The sequence below is a fragment of the Apteryx mantelli genome, chromosome 4 (assembly GCF_036417845.1).
Source record: "Apteryx mantelli isolate bAptMan1 chromosome 4, bAptMan1.hap1, whole genome shotgun sequence".
Lineage (NCBI taxonomy): Eukaryota > Metazoa > Chordata > Aves > Apterygiformes > Apterygidae > Apteryx > Apteryx mantelli.
In genome coordinates this window covers 89393370-89405702 of record NC_089981.1, presented here as the reverse complement: position 1 = coordinate 89405702, position 12333 = coordinate 89393370, and the positions used below count along the sequence as shown (strand labels likewise).

The 12333-nt window shown below is 42.4% G+C and overlaps 1 protein-coding gene across 1 annotated transcript in view; it reads left to right on the top strand.

The window, feature by feature from the left end:
* Positions 1-12333, top strand: part of TOGARAM1 (TOG array regulator of axonemal microtubules 1) — a 43606-nt gene that overhangs the window by 4392 nt on the left and 26881 nt on the right. The window contains exons 3-5 of the mRNA XM_067295716.1: positions 8302-8458; positions 9636-9770; positions 10537-10833. Of these exons, the coding sequence (XP_067151817.1) occupies positions 8302-8458; positions 9636-9770; positions 10537-10833 (589 nt within the window). The remainder of the gene's footprint in view (positions 1-8301; positions 8459-9635; positions 9771-10536; positions 10834-12333) is intronic.

Here is a 12333-nt window from a genome sequence, read left to right as displayed (position 1 = left end):
CCTTTCCGGTTGTATAACATCATGCAAATACTTAAATTAACGCTTTCCTTTTGCGATGATTTTTTTTTCTTCCATCCTTGTATATTATGCTGAATGTTTCACTTTGTTTCTACTTATGAATAGATGTAGAACTTGTATTTGCATCTGTTTCTGCAGAATTAGAACAGAATCAATTTCAGCCTTTATTTGGTAAAAACATTTTGAACATAAACTATATGTGAATGTGAGTGTAGGTTATTTTCCTGAATTTATTTTCCTTTCCTGCTATTCAGGGGTTCGAGCTGAAGTTAACCAGTCTGACTTTGCTTTTCACTGCAGTGAAAATGCTTTTACAGGGAGAAAATACTGTTTATCACATACTATATTTATTCCTTTTTAAATAAGAACTATTTTTTTTCTTTCTAATGCCTGTTTTTCTAAGGCATCCTGTGCCTCCCGGAAATGCTGTCTGTTCCCGTCTTTCCCCTCTACTTTCTGACTTTGTTCTCTTTGCCTCTCACTTCCACGTTATGTTGTTTTCTTGCATATTTAAGTTGGTAGAAAGCAGATTGATAACTTGGAGGTGTCAGAATTTGAAGACATCATCAGCTGCACTCTACCAAAAGAAAAAATGTTGATGCTGCTTTTGCACGCTTACCTGACAGACATCCGAATGACCAGAAACCTCCCCTAAACCAGAAGTCTTTTCATACTGAAGTATAACTTCTCTCCACGTAGCTTTGTGCTTCCTTGCAGGTAACTACTGACAAGAATAACATTTGGCATCATGTTTTGTAGCGTTTGGAAGTTGCCATTTTTGACTTAGATATAAATGAACACAGTACCAAAATCATGCCCGTATTACCGACCTGCTTCAGTGGTGCGGTTCATCTGCTGTAAAGACTGTCAGAAGTCTTATTCCCGGAGTTACGGAAAGTGGCCTGACATCTGATACAATACAGCAGCGAATGTTTTGCTTTCAATGGGTTGGAAAAGTCTGATTCAATGCACATGAAAGAGCAAATTATTTCTGTACCAGTGGACAGTTGAGAGCAGCATGTTGCTGGCAGACATAAGATTTTAGAACCGTCCTTCAAAAAACTGGCTGGTGGGAGCTGTCGTTTTAAAAATCATTTTGGGTTAACAGCTGCCTGCCTGCCAAGCTCTTCCAAGGCGTACTGAATCAAACGTAAGCTCCGCCGGGCTCGAGGAGTAGCTTTGTCTCTGGGTTCAGTCCCGTACCCGTTCAGTCTGCACAGACGTCCGCAGTAGCCATCGCGCTCTCCAGCAGCAGCAGTTTAGCTGGTGCTGGCTACGCCTGTGTGCTGCTGGGGTGGCGCTCGGTTTTTCAGGCTCCGGCAATTCCTTTGTACCTCCGCGTCCTTAAAGCCAAGGTTTGGCTGTAACGTTGCTCCGGCGAAAGCGTGGCTTAATGTAGCTACCACGGCTTTGCACCCTGTGTGAGGTAAAGGAGCAGCCTGGTTTAAAAAAGAGATGTCGGGAAGAAAGGAAGACTTTCTGTTGGAAAGCAAGGCAAATGCTGCTGCTCGTCGTTGTGCACCTAGGGGGAAAAATGGAGTGGGAGTCATTTTAGTTATCTACACCAAAATTGCCTGAGCAGTCTCGTTGTCAGTGGAGACCTAGGCAGGGCAAGCAGTGGAGTATAGAGGGCTATTCGGTCAAGTACCTAATTCAGGATAGGACGACTTGCTCCCAAGACTTAATGGAGTCATATTGGCTATATCCCCGTTTATGATAATGGAGGTTTAAGCAACGAGATCGGTTTAAGTGTTGAAGCGTTTATCTGGTTACTGTAGGTTGACAACTTTGTTACCCTGTCTTCACCTCCTGCTCATTCGTCCGATCCTACGGCTGCATCTGCCTGAGCGGGCTGTAAAGCCCTGCAGGGCTGGGCACCGTCCCTGGTTCCGAGTCGGACATTTGTCCAGTTCTCGGCAGTACTTGTTCTGTTGCAGAGGTGACTCCTGTCCTGTGGAGCGTGTCTAGGATGCAAGTGGGCGAACTGTGTTTTCCCTCAAGACGCTATATTTGCTTATGTGGGGCCTAAGCTTGGACAGTGTTTCCTGTACCTGAAGACATTCCTTGTTAACTGAGAGAGATGGCTGTATGCTGTGGAAATAAAGCTATTTATCTTGGGGCATTAGGCAACCAAAGGGGAGGGGGGGGAAAGGCAGCTCCCAGTATGCCTTTTATAACTGGCTGCTTTTAATAAGGCATGTCATGCAGAAAATTTGGGTAGCTGACCTGTTCATGTAACTGTAAAAAAGTAATTATTAATTCAGACATTCCTTTGAGATGAATTTGTTTAAAAATTAACTTCTGGAGTCATTTTGTGGCTGAAAGGATGCATGAAACTAGCTTAATGTTTAAAAGTATTTTTTACTAGTATTTTTAGGGGCATGTGATACAGTGATTGTCCAAGGCCATGTCTAGACTTTGCTGATCTGATAAGATGTGGGGTTAGACGTGCATAAGTTAATATGTACTAAAAATGTAATGTAGATAAAGCACCTGTCAGTGCAGACTTGCAGACCTATCAGTGAGACGGTCTGGTCGCAGACGCTCGAACCGTGACCGCCGCAAATTCCTGGGAATGCCTTTGCCCTGAGCTCGGAGCTGAGTCCTCCTCGCAGGAGGAAACGCAAGCGGAGCGGCGAACGCCACCAGAGGCCCGGAGAGGTCGCGAGCGCGGCAGGACGGATGCTCTCGCCCCCGCGACGCTGCTGGCCCGGGGCTCTGCGCCCAGCGGGGCCGGCACCGGCGGCGCAGCTCGGACACGCTGTGCCGCGCGCGGGTGCCCCTCCGGGACGGGCGCTCGCGGATCGGGTAGCGCACAGCCCTTAGAGGTTGTGACAGAAAACACTTACACCAGTGTTTGCTTAATCTGCGCCTCTTGTTTATTTTGACGGTTGGTTAAATGGGACGATTTCACGCTTCAGAGCTTTATATCCAAGAAGCAAGAGCTATAGCTGTTCATAGCACCTCAGCTTTCCAGTTTTCTTTCTGAAAGCAAAACTCGAGTTCGCCAAATTAAGCATAATTCGCCATGCCTCTTGCAGGTCTCCTCCTTGACGGCTGCGCACATCTGTCAAAGCTGCAGGACAAACTCTGCCCTTTAACTCTAGCCGCTTCGAAAGCGGCTTCTAATCGGCCTGGCTTCCTGGCCCTCACTGGTGGTTCTCACCACTTGCTTTGCATCTGTAGGCTACAGCTTTCCTGGTCCCTACCTGAATTAAGGATATTGCATCAATCGGTCTGAACACCTGCAAAATTATGTTCTGGAGCATATACTGGTAGGAACCTTTTAACGGCATCTGTGGAACGCTGTTTGCCAGAGAGATTAAATATTTGCAGAAAGAGATTTAATAAAGTGCATAACCCCGTAGATTTTTCCTTCGCTTGTAGTTCAGTAAAGTCCAGTTCTTTTCTCGCCCCGAGCTGGCAGAGCCGCGCTTGTCACATTCAGTTTGCTATCTGTAAATTAAATGTATAAAGTTGTCTGAATTTGCTGAAGTTAATGTTCTCTTCCCGGAGCCGCTGATGTATCAGGCCTGCTCTGATTCCTTGGTTTAAGCCTTGGAAGATGTAAACAATTCCAATCTGAATGGAACCAGATCCTATCCCGAAATAAATATTTATATTATTTTATTTAGGACTTGATACGATCTTACTAGTCTTTTAGGTGCTCATTTTGAGTAATTGAAGTTAACCTGCTGCATCCAAACGTGTCACATTCTCAAATAGTTTCCCAGCTTGTCATGCCGTTCTTGAGAGGTCGCACAAGTCACTTTAGGAACATCACAGCATCTTACTTTGTTAGCAGTCCCCACCCGCTCTGCTCCCTTTTAACTGTAATCTCTTATAATTCCAATTTAGGTAAACTATCAGAATAAAAACACTGTCTGAAGCTTGGGGTACAGAAGCGGTTTTAAAAACATCTAAATGCTACTTGTTCTGTAAATATTATTAAACTCCTGGAAGCATGAAGAAGCAAAACAATTGCTGCTGAATAAGCTAATACTACGCTTTGAGTTCCTGATCAGTCTTTTGGTAGAGAAGTGTTTCTGCATTTACACTGAAAACTGCGTGTGCTGCATCGGGTACGTAGCATGGGCAGTAATTCTTGCAGGATAAAAGTTAGCTCACGGCTTCTTCCCCTGTAAAACATAGACGTTGTGGACCGCCGTCCCCACTGCGGAAAGCCGTGCCCTCAGGGGAAAAGCACAGCATTTGAGCATTTTACTGAGGTTTTATCCAGTGTCAGTAGTTGAGAGTCATAAGGCGTAGGTGAGCTACACGTACTTTCACGTAACTTCATTATTTGGTGATGCGTGTGGAGTTCTTTTACCTGCTAATCTAAAAATTAACTGGACAGCTTAATAGCTGGGTTTTGTCAAGACCAAAGCGAGTGTTTGAAATGGTCTGTGAAATTAGTTTTATGAAACAGAGAGTCTTGTTTTCCACAGAGGATAACAAGGATTAAAGGACAGTGGAGGTCGACCCATCTGTGTGATAGAACCTGTTCTTTCGTTGTACGTGGAAGTGGAAGTCTCTGGGAGATGAGCCACGATTTTGTGGAGGCTAAGAGAGTATTTGGGGAAATGCCGTTGTATGTTTGTGCTATGCTTGGTCACTGTTGGGGAAAGGACATTTGCTAAGATGGACCTTCCAGCTCGCCCAGTGCAGCTCGCCAGTGACGTGTGACCTCGGTCAGCGAGGGGTCCGGCGCAAGGGCTGCGTTCTGGTAACCAAGTTAATGCTTCTTTTGGTGTATGGATTCAGATGGTTCCTAGCACCACTGCTACGAGTGGGAATGAAATGAAATTGAATCCTTGGAGAATTCTGTTTGCCGGGATCTGCCATCTATTTTCAGTGAAAAATCTGGCAACTTTAGGTTTGCTTTTCTTATTTGCCACCACCCTGTGTGCCTGCGTTCAGCAAATTTTTAACGTCTGTAATTATAATTTGCGTACAAGAAAGCAGACAGTTTTTATTCCTATAGCTGCAATTTGAACAACTGAGCAAAGCCGTACAATCATGTTACTGGTGTCTAACTGGCTCTTTCTGCATACGTTGTTTTGTCTGTATGGAAAAATAAGAGTTAAGCGCTTTTCGCTTACTTTGCATTAAGGAATGCATTTCTTTCCAGACTGAGATATGTGCAGATTGAACATGATGTGCTCCGACAGCCTGATCACAGAACCAGGAATCCGGACTTCTCATCTCCTCTTTTATCCTGAGTTATAATAACCTCCAACAAACCACTTAACTGCTGCACCTTCTTTACTGGTGTCCTTCAGGGAACCCTGAAGATGAAAAGAGAGCGTATCATTACTACTGTTGGGATTTAAGCCATTGCTCTTAATGCATGTTCAGCCGTCCAAACCCTCTCTGGTTCTTCCTAGTGTCGAGATTTCCTGCCCTTATCCGACGGAGGCATTTCTTACCTGCTGGCCTCCCTCGGTGGTTTTCACTAGAAACGGGATCCAGACAGATCCCTTTGGTGTCCAGGCTTCTTAAGGTTGCCCTCACTGTCCAAAGCTTGAAACTAAGCAGTCGTCCACTAACAGTTTAAGGGAGAATCTAATAGTCTCTGAAACCTGCTGGAAAAGTCCAGTCCTACATTAGCACTTTGCTCCTGGGATGTAGATGCTGTTATTTTAGTTTGAAGCTTTTGAGCTTTTCAGTGGGATTCCTTTGGATCCTTCAGGTGAGAGATTTGGGGCTGTTATATGGATGACCCTTTAATCGTATTTGGTGAATTTAGAGCATGTGACAATACGTTGGAACATGCGTTTTTGTAAGTAAAGACAACATTTTTGCTGGTTAACCACAGAAACCTCCCAAGAACAACCAGGCTGTTTCAGTTCAAGAGGCTGTGCGTCCCTGGGGATGCGCACCTTGGTGGTCAGTACCGAGATAAGCAGCTCTCCCTGGGTGAACCAGGGGTGTTTTTTAAAGCACTAAATTAAAATAGTCATATTACTGCTTTGCTTCTTTATTTATTGCTGACAGGGACCAGGTATGAGTTATTATTTTCATTTTCAAGGGAGAGGTCATTATTAGTGTAAAATTAAAAATACGTTACTTAAAACTTTGAATCCTGAACTTTGTTATTTCAAGCGGAGTTTCATTGTTCGGGAATGGAGATTTAACAACAACTGGCTTGTAGCGGTACCTTGTTAACGTATGTTGTGGATCATCTTTAATTGGAAGGGCTCTGGAGGGTTTTGTGGAGACTCTTAAAGGTTTTTGTATGTATTCTGTAACGATAAAAAAGGATGCTCTTTCTAGGATATTTGTGACCAAGTAAATACAGTAATGATTTAAAAACACAGTATGTTCATAGGCATGCTACTTATTTCATGACTGTGCCACTTGAAGGTTTAAATTCTGGGCATGGTTTATTTTGGGATGCTTTGGTGAAACCCCATTTGTTCCACACCAGTAAATCAGAGAATTTAGCTGCTCTTTATTCTACCGTGTCATTTAACTTGCAAGACGTTGTAATGTGTTAAACTACCGTGAGATTCCTACCGGTGCCCTGAGCGTTTGGCAGAGTGCAGAAGTGGCTTGCGACTGTGCCGGGGCGGCATGTGCCGCCGGGCCGTTCCTCCCCACCAAGGCTGCCGGTGCGGTGGCTTTTAGCCTTAACATAATGTAGGTCTTTCAAATATCGAACAAATATTTCCAGTTCTGTTTGGACTTGCATTTTGACCTCTGTGTGGAGCCTTCCCCATGACAGGGGAGAACGGAGTTGATTATTTTAGCCTTGACATGGCTTAAATTGCTGATTTTAATATTCATATCAGAAAGCAAGAAACCTTTATTTGAAGCATGGTCTTTATTTTGCTAAGTATTTATATTTTTTCAGAATTTTCCTTTAACTATAGTGTATTCTCATTACAAGCTACTAATTTTACCAAATACAGCTTTTAGACTAAATCTGCAACATGCTTTTTCACAACCGTTGTTTAAGCAGCTGTTGGCTATTTAAATGTAGCTTAATGTACTTATTCAAATATTATTTTTTAATTTTTAAATATGGTGAATGGTAGAAGTCAGGTTATTTTTTTCTTTTTGGAATGTGAGTAGTGTTAACACATATTTGAATGGGAACTGGAATCCAACTAAAAGGTTTTATAACACTTAAACTCCTTAAAGTATTGGATAGCTGTGAAAAGAAAATGTTCATCAAAATGTTTTGCATTTAAAAATGAACTGCGCCTCCTTAACAAAGGAAGCCTTAGTAATTAGTATTGATGAACTATTGGGCTCAATGCTAAATTATGAAGTTTAAAAAAATGCTTACTTTTTTGGTGAGAGATGTGACTTTTGGGGCTGTTCTCTTGGCCGTGCTGCAACAGCTTGCGCTTGGTTTCAGGGCAGTGGAAGGCTTCATACCTTGTCTTGCCAATCTTCTAATAAAATGTTAGGTGAAACAGTTTAATGATGGAAAGTAGAATTAGAAACACAGTTTTTAAAACTTTGAGTAGTGTTTTGAGTTTAGGTAGTTATTTCTCACTCTTTTTATTTCGTTGTTATTGAGTATCCGCCTGTAGCTTGACTTTTGGCTCTATGTTTGTTCTTTTAGTAAAGCCTAACCTGCACGTTTGGGAAAGGAGGTCTTGATCCTTCCACCTGACCCGCTGGTTGTAATGTTGGTTCTGATACATACAGTGGATGTAAGAGTTCGTACAGGCCAGAAGGGTTCATTTCCTCTCTGCTCCTCTTGCCACCGAGTCATTTTGTCATGATGAAATTGGATCTTAAACCGCATGGTGTTGGGAAGCGAAGACCTTCGAGCTCTGCAAGCTGCACAGCTCAGCGCCTGCTCTTGTGCAGTCCGGTCCGGGAGCCGAGACCCCGGCCTCTCCCGAGGGTTTTGCAGCCCCTTGCGGTGGCCACGGCGGTGTCGTGGAGGGGACCGCAGCGGGGCAGGCTGCTGCAACCACGCTCGGCGTCTTCTGCTGGAATCTCGGCTGGCTTCTCGCGCCCTTCACGCAGCAAGGGTAGAGCTGGGGTTTGGGTGCCATGGACCGGATCTGCTCCTGCGGGGGGGGGGTTCGTGTCCACACCTGTTCTGCTGCTTTCCGTTTTCTAAGTGATAGGAAAGAAAGTTCTGTTTCTCCATCAGTCTTGACAGTGATTTGTGTCATTTTAGTGTAAACGGAGACAGTTATGGGCAGTGGTGGGGTCTAGACGACAAGGTTGCTTGCGTAATTTGGGTGTTTGTAAAGAAAAGGGTTGAACTTTGTGTTCGCATGCATACGTATTTCTTTATTTTCTCTTTTCTTACAGTTCTCTCCACCCAGTGACTTCCTTCAGTCTCCAAAGTTAAGGCCCTCTCAAGGAATGCCAGTCAGTGACGAGTTATTTTTTAGTAGAAAAAGACCATCAAGGAATTTATTTCAGAATAGTATAGATTTTAGCTTGGAGCATTCTTCTGTTTGTGCTGGTAAGTATTAACACGGAGGAGCGTTTGATTAAGGAGGTGGTATCTGTTGTTTAGGAAGTAGATTTAGAAGAACTTGAACATAAATTTGTAGCTTAATGGACATGATTTCTCATTTGTTGATTATTAGTTTTAATATTTATTTTCATTTACTACAAGTAATTGAGGAATCAGCACAGGACTGTCTCCAGCTGAAGTGAACTGGGATGCTTCGTTCGTGCCCTTGGAGAAGCGTATATCATCCGAAAACACAAAGCATGGTTTTCCAGTCCTGCTTTACGCACACAGATATTCATTGGTTTAGATAGATCCAAGAGAGGTTGTAAATCAGCACTTTGCAGACAGCGCTGTGTTTTCACAGCGTTTAATGTAATTTGGCCATTTAAGGCATGACCAAAAGGAAATAATGTGGTTATATAAACAGCTGTAGGGAAGGTGACATTTGTGTGTTGTAGGCTCTTCAGGAGAGCCGGTAAGTGCATACCTGTTCTCAGTTTGTATATTTTCTCTTTTTTGCTTCATATAATCTGTTAGGGTAGAAAGCTCTCTGAAGAGCGAGCTTTGAAGACTGCTTTAAAGGGTAAAAAGGTTTGTGTTTTTCAAAACCAGTTCTGTAAGAGGCTGGAGGTTTAGTGCTATATTTAATTTATGCTACCAATGTAGACTCAGTGATTTGTATCTTAATAGCAAAAAGGCATGTGAGAAGCCGGGCAAGACCAGACTTGATTTATTCTCCGTGCTTGGCAGCGTGTTACACACTGTGCCGTGTTTGGGGAGCGCTGACGTGTGGGACGCAAAGGTTCCTTGCTGTTGTGCTCGGAGTGACGTCATGCTAAAGAAACTTGCCGTGTTTTGGGGTTTTGAGGTGTTGTCTTCCCTTTATGGTCATATACTGAAAGAAGTGATTGTTCTGTTTTTTTTCTTTTGGCCCCCTTCAACTCTGGGAGTTGGAACGAGGCCCTGGACGAACGAGCAGCCGTTTTACTAGCTTGTGCCTATGAACAGTGTGCTGGGGTTGCTTAGAAACTCTTGAATGAAGCATTAAAAACTTTCAAACTACTTAGATTTTACACGGCAAGTTAGAAAAAGAGTCTTAATTCACTATTAACTGTTATGGTATATTTTGAGTTAACTACCATACGTTAAGTATTTATCTAGTTATTTGTTTTCCTTTTGAAAGGTGCTATGGGCTCTCATCAGCCGCATATTTCAGGGAAATGCGGACAACTTGGATACACACAGATACATGGGAGGAGTGGTAGTGTGGATTCGGATTTGCAATTTTTAGGATTAAATAACTGTCAGCAGGACAAAGGTACATGGATTGTAGCTGTATTATAAATGGGTGCATGTTACTTTGGGCATGTCTTTTTTCTTCTGTGTTAGATTATTTAAACTATTACTAACATGTTGTTTCATACTTATACAGAAGTGGTAGCACCTCAGTGCTCTTTTTCACTCATAATTATTTAATTTGCAACCCACACCTTTTTTTGATATCTGGCTGATATCTGAATCTGAACTTTTCTTGAAAACCTGATTTTTGGGGTCCTGTTAATAGTATGTATCAGATCAGTCCGGCCTGCTTAGCAGCAGGGGCCAGGTCCGAGTCTTGCCTCTCTGGCACTAGCTAATACGCTTCTTTTGGTCCTCTCTAACGTGGAGAGGGCAGCAGAGGTGCAGGGCTGAAAGCGCCTTAACACGGGCGTGCGCAAGCGGAGGCAAAGGTCTGTCGCTTCCTCGGAGGACGGCGGCTGGAGGGAGGTGTCCTGCAGAGACACTGTTGGTGCGGGTAAAGCTTTTCACGCTCATATCCTTGTTTTAATTTGGTCTCTGAAACCCGTTGTTAGCTGACGACTGCTCGGCGCTCTCTGTGCGGCTTTACCAGACAGATACCAGGGTGCTGCTGTTTCAGGCACCGCTTGCTTCTAGTTTCAAAAGTGAGTTTGTCACTTGGGTTAAATGCTGACCTTCATTTTTTTTATCGTCCAGAGAGTGTATTATTTCATTGTAAATTATTATTATAAGAGATGTCACAGAGGCTAAGTATCCTAAATACTGTTCTCTCTTTCTTTACTCAGTTTGTGCCAGCCTAAATTTTTCCGGCAAGACGCAGAGAACCTTCTGCAGTCAAGCAGAGCACGCGTTGTCCTTTCAAGGTCCTAGTGCAAGTCAGGGGGCCTTCATCCTGCCGTCCTATCCTCTGTCGTCCCCCCGAAACAGTCCGAAGCACGTCTCCCCTCCCGCTGACTCTCCGAAGAAGTCGCAAGACAATACCGTTAACTTCTCCAACTCCTGGCCGCTCAAGAGCTTCGAAGGGCTGCCTAAGCCTGGTTCGCAGAGGAAGCTCCTCGGTCAGAAGTCAGGAGACAGTGCAGGTAGGAGTGATGCCACGTGCACTGAAAACTGATTTCAGGTTTGTACTTTGAGTGACCACAGAAGCTGGACAAACAACCTGCGGTGGCAGGTAAATTTGGAATTACGCAGTGTCCCAACTGTGAGATTTTTATACCTTGCACTTTAGTAGTCGTACCACTAGAGGCTTCTTTTAAAAAAATGAGATGTTCGTGATTTAGTAGTTTTATATACTGGCATGTTTCGTTGCTTCTGTCTTTTAAATATGTGGGATAAAGTATAATATGCAACAATGCCACTTTTCTTATTGATAACATATCAGTGAACAGTTTGCCATCAAAATAAAATAAAAACAACCCCCAAAATCTAGCACTTTCAAAGAAGGCCAATAAAATAAGACCTGTTACCTCCAGTACTCTCATTAATGCCTTTGTAAAAAATATTACTCATTGCATTTTGCCTTTTCACCTTTTTATTTGTATTTGGAAACTTATGTATCAAATTACTAGCTCTCGGAATAGCTCTTTAAAATCTGGTTACAAACAGCTACATCTCTAATGAGTGGAATCTATGCTAATCTCATCTCAATTTACCTTGACAACTAACTGTTTATGATCTGATTTCCTCTGTCTTTGAAAACCTCATGTACACATTGGTTAACTTGAAATAGTTTTTAAACTTATTTAATCACAATTTTTCAAATACGCGTAGCTAAATTGGTTCAAATACTTATTAAAGGAAATCTTATTTAAAGTTAAGAATAGCTTTACTATCAGCTTAGCTTAAACAGATTCCTAATCATTCATGAAGCAGAGGTGGTTTAGCAAAGCAAGACTTTCCACACAAAGTTTTGCAGTAGTTTAAAGAAATCAGTTTTAAATTTCATCTTAATTGAAACCCATATTTCTGTGTGTGTGTAGAAATTCTCTGAATTAGTTCTTTGGAAGTTGTCTGTTCCTTGAATGCATATAATTTTACCCTGGAGATTTGTGTTCATCGCTTGCTGATTTTCTGTGTATTTTCCATATGGTTTTCATTTTTTTTTCCCATCTCTTTAGAATAACTTTATTGTTGTTACACAGCTTACAGCAGAGTTTGCTAGGGTGCCATTCTTCTTTTTTCTGAATTAAGAAAGATAAATTTCAGTACTTTTTAAAGGTACTAAGTAGAAGTTGGTATGCACATGCATGAAATAGACTCATTTATATTTTGTAAAAAAGACACTAAAAGCAGGAGTGAATGGTATCTGAGCTTAAAATGCAGAGAGATGAAAAAAGTAGTCAGGAAGTTATAGAAAAAGCCATGCAAGAAGGCATGTCTGGTACTATTTTAACTGCTTTGTAAAATTAAATATCGGAAAACGTGCATGAGTAAGTATTCAGAAATTAGTTTTGGTGCCTTTGGAAAATAGATGCTGGAGGAGAAATGTTGAAAGTTTTTCAAATTATGCATGGTGTAAAAACACAGTTGGATAGGAAATGATTATTTACCGTTCATGTAAGAAGTCTAATTCTGTCTGTGTG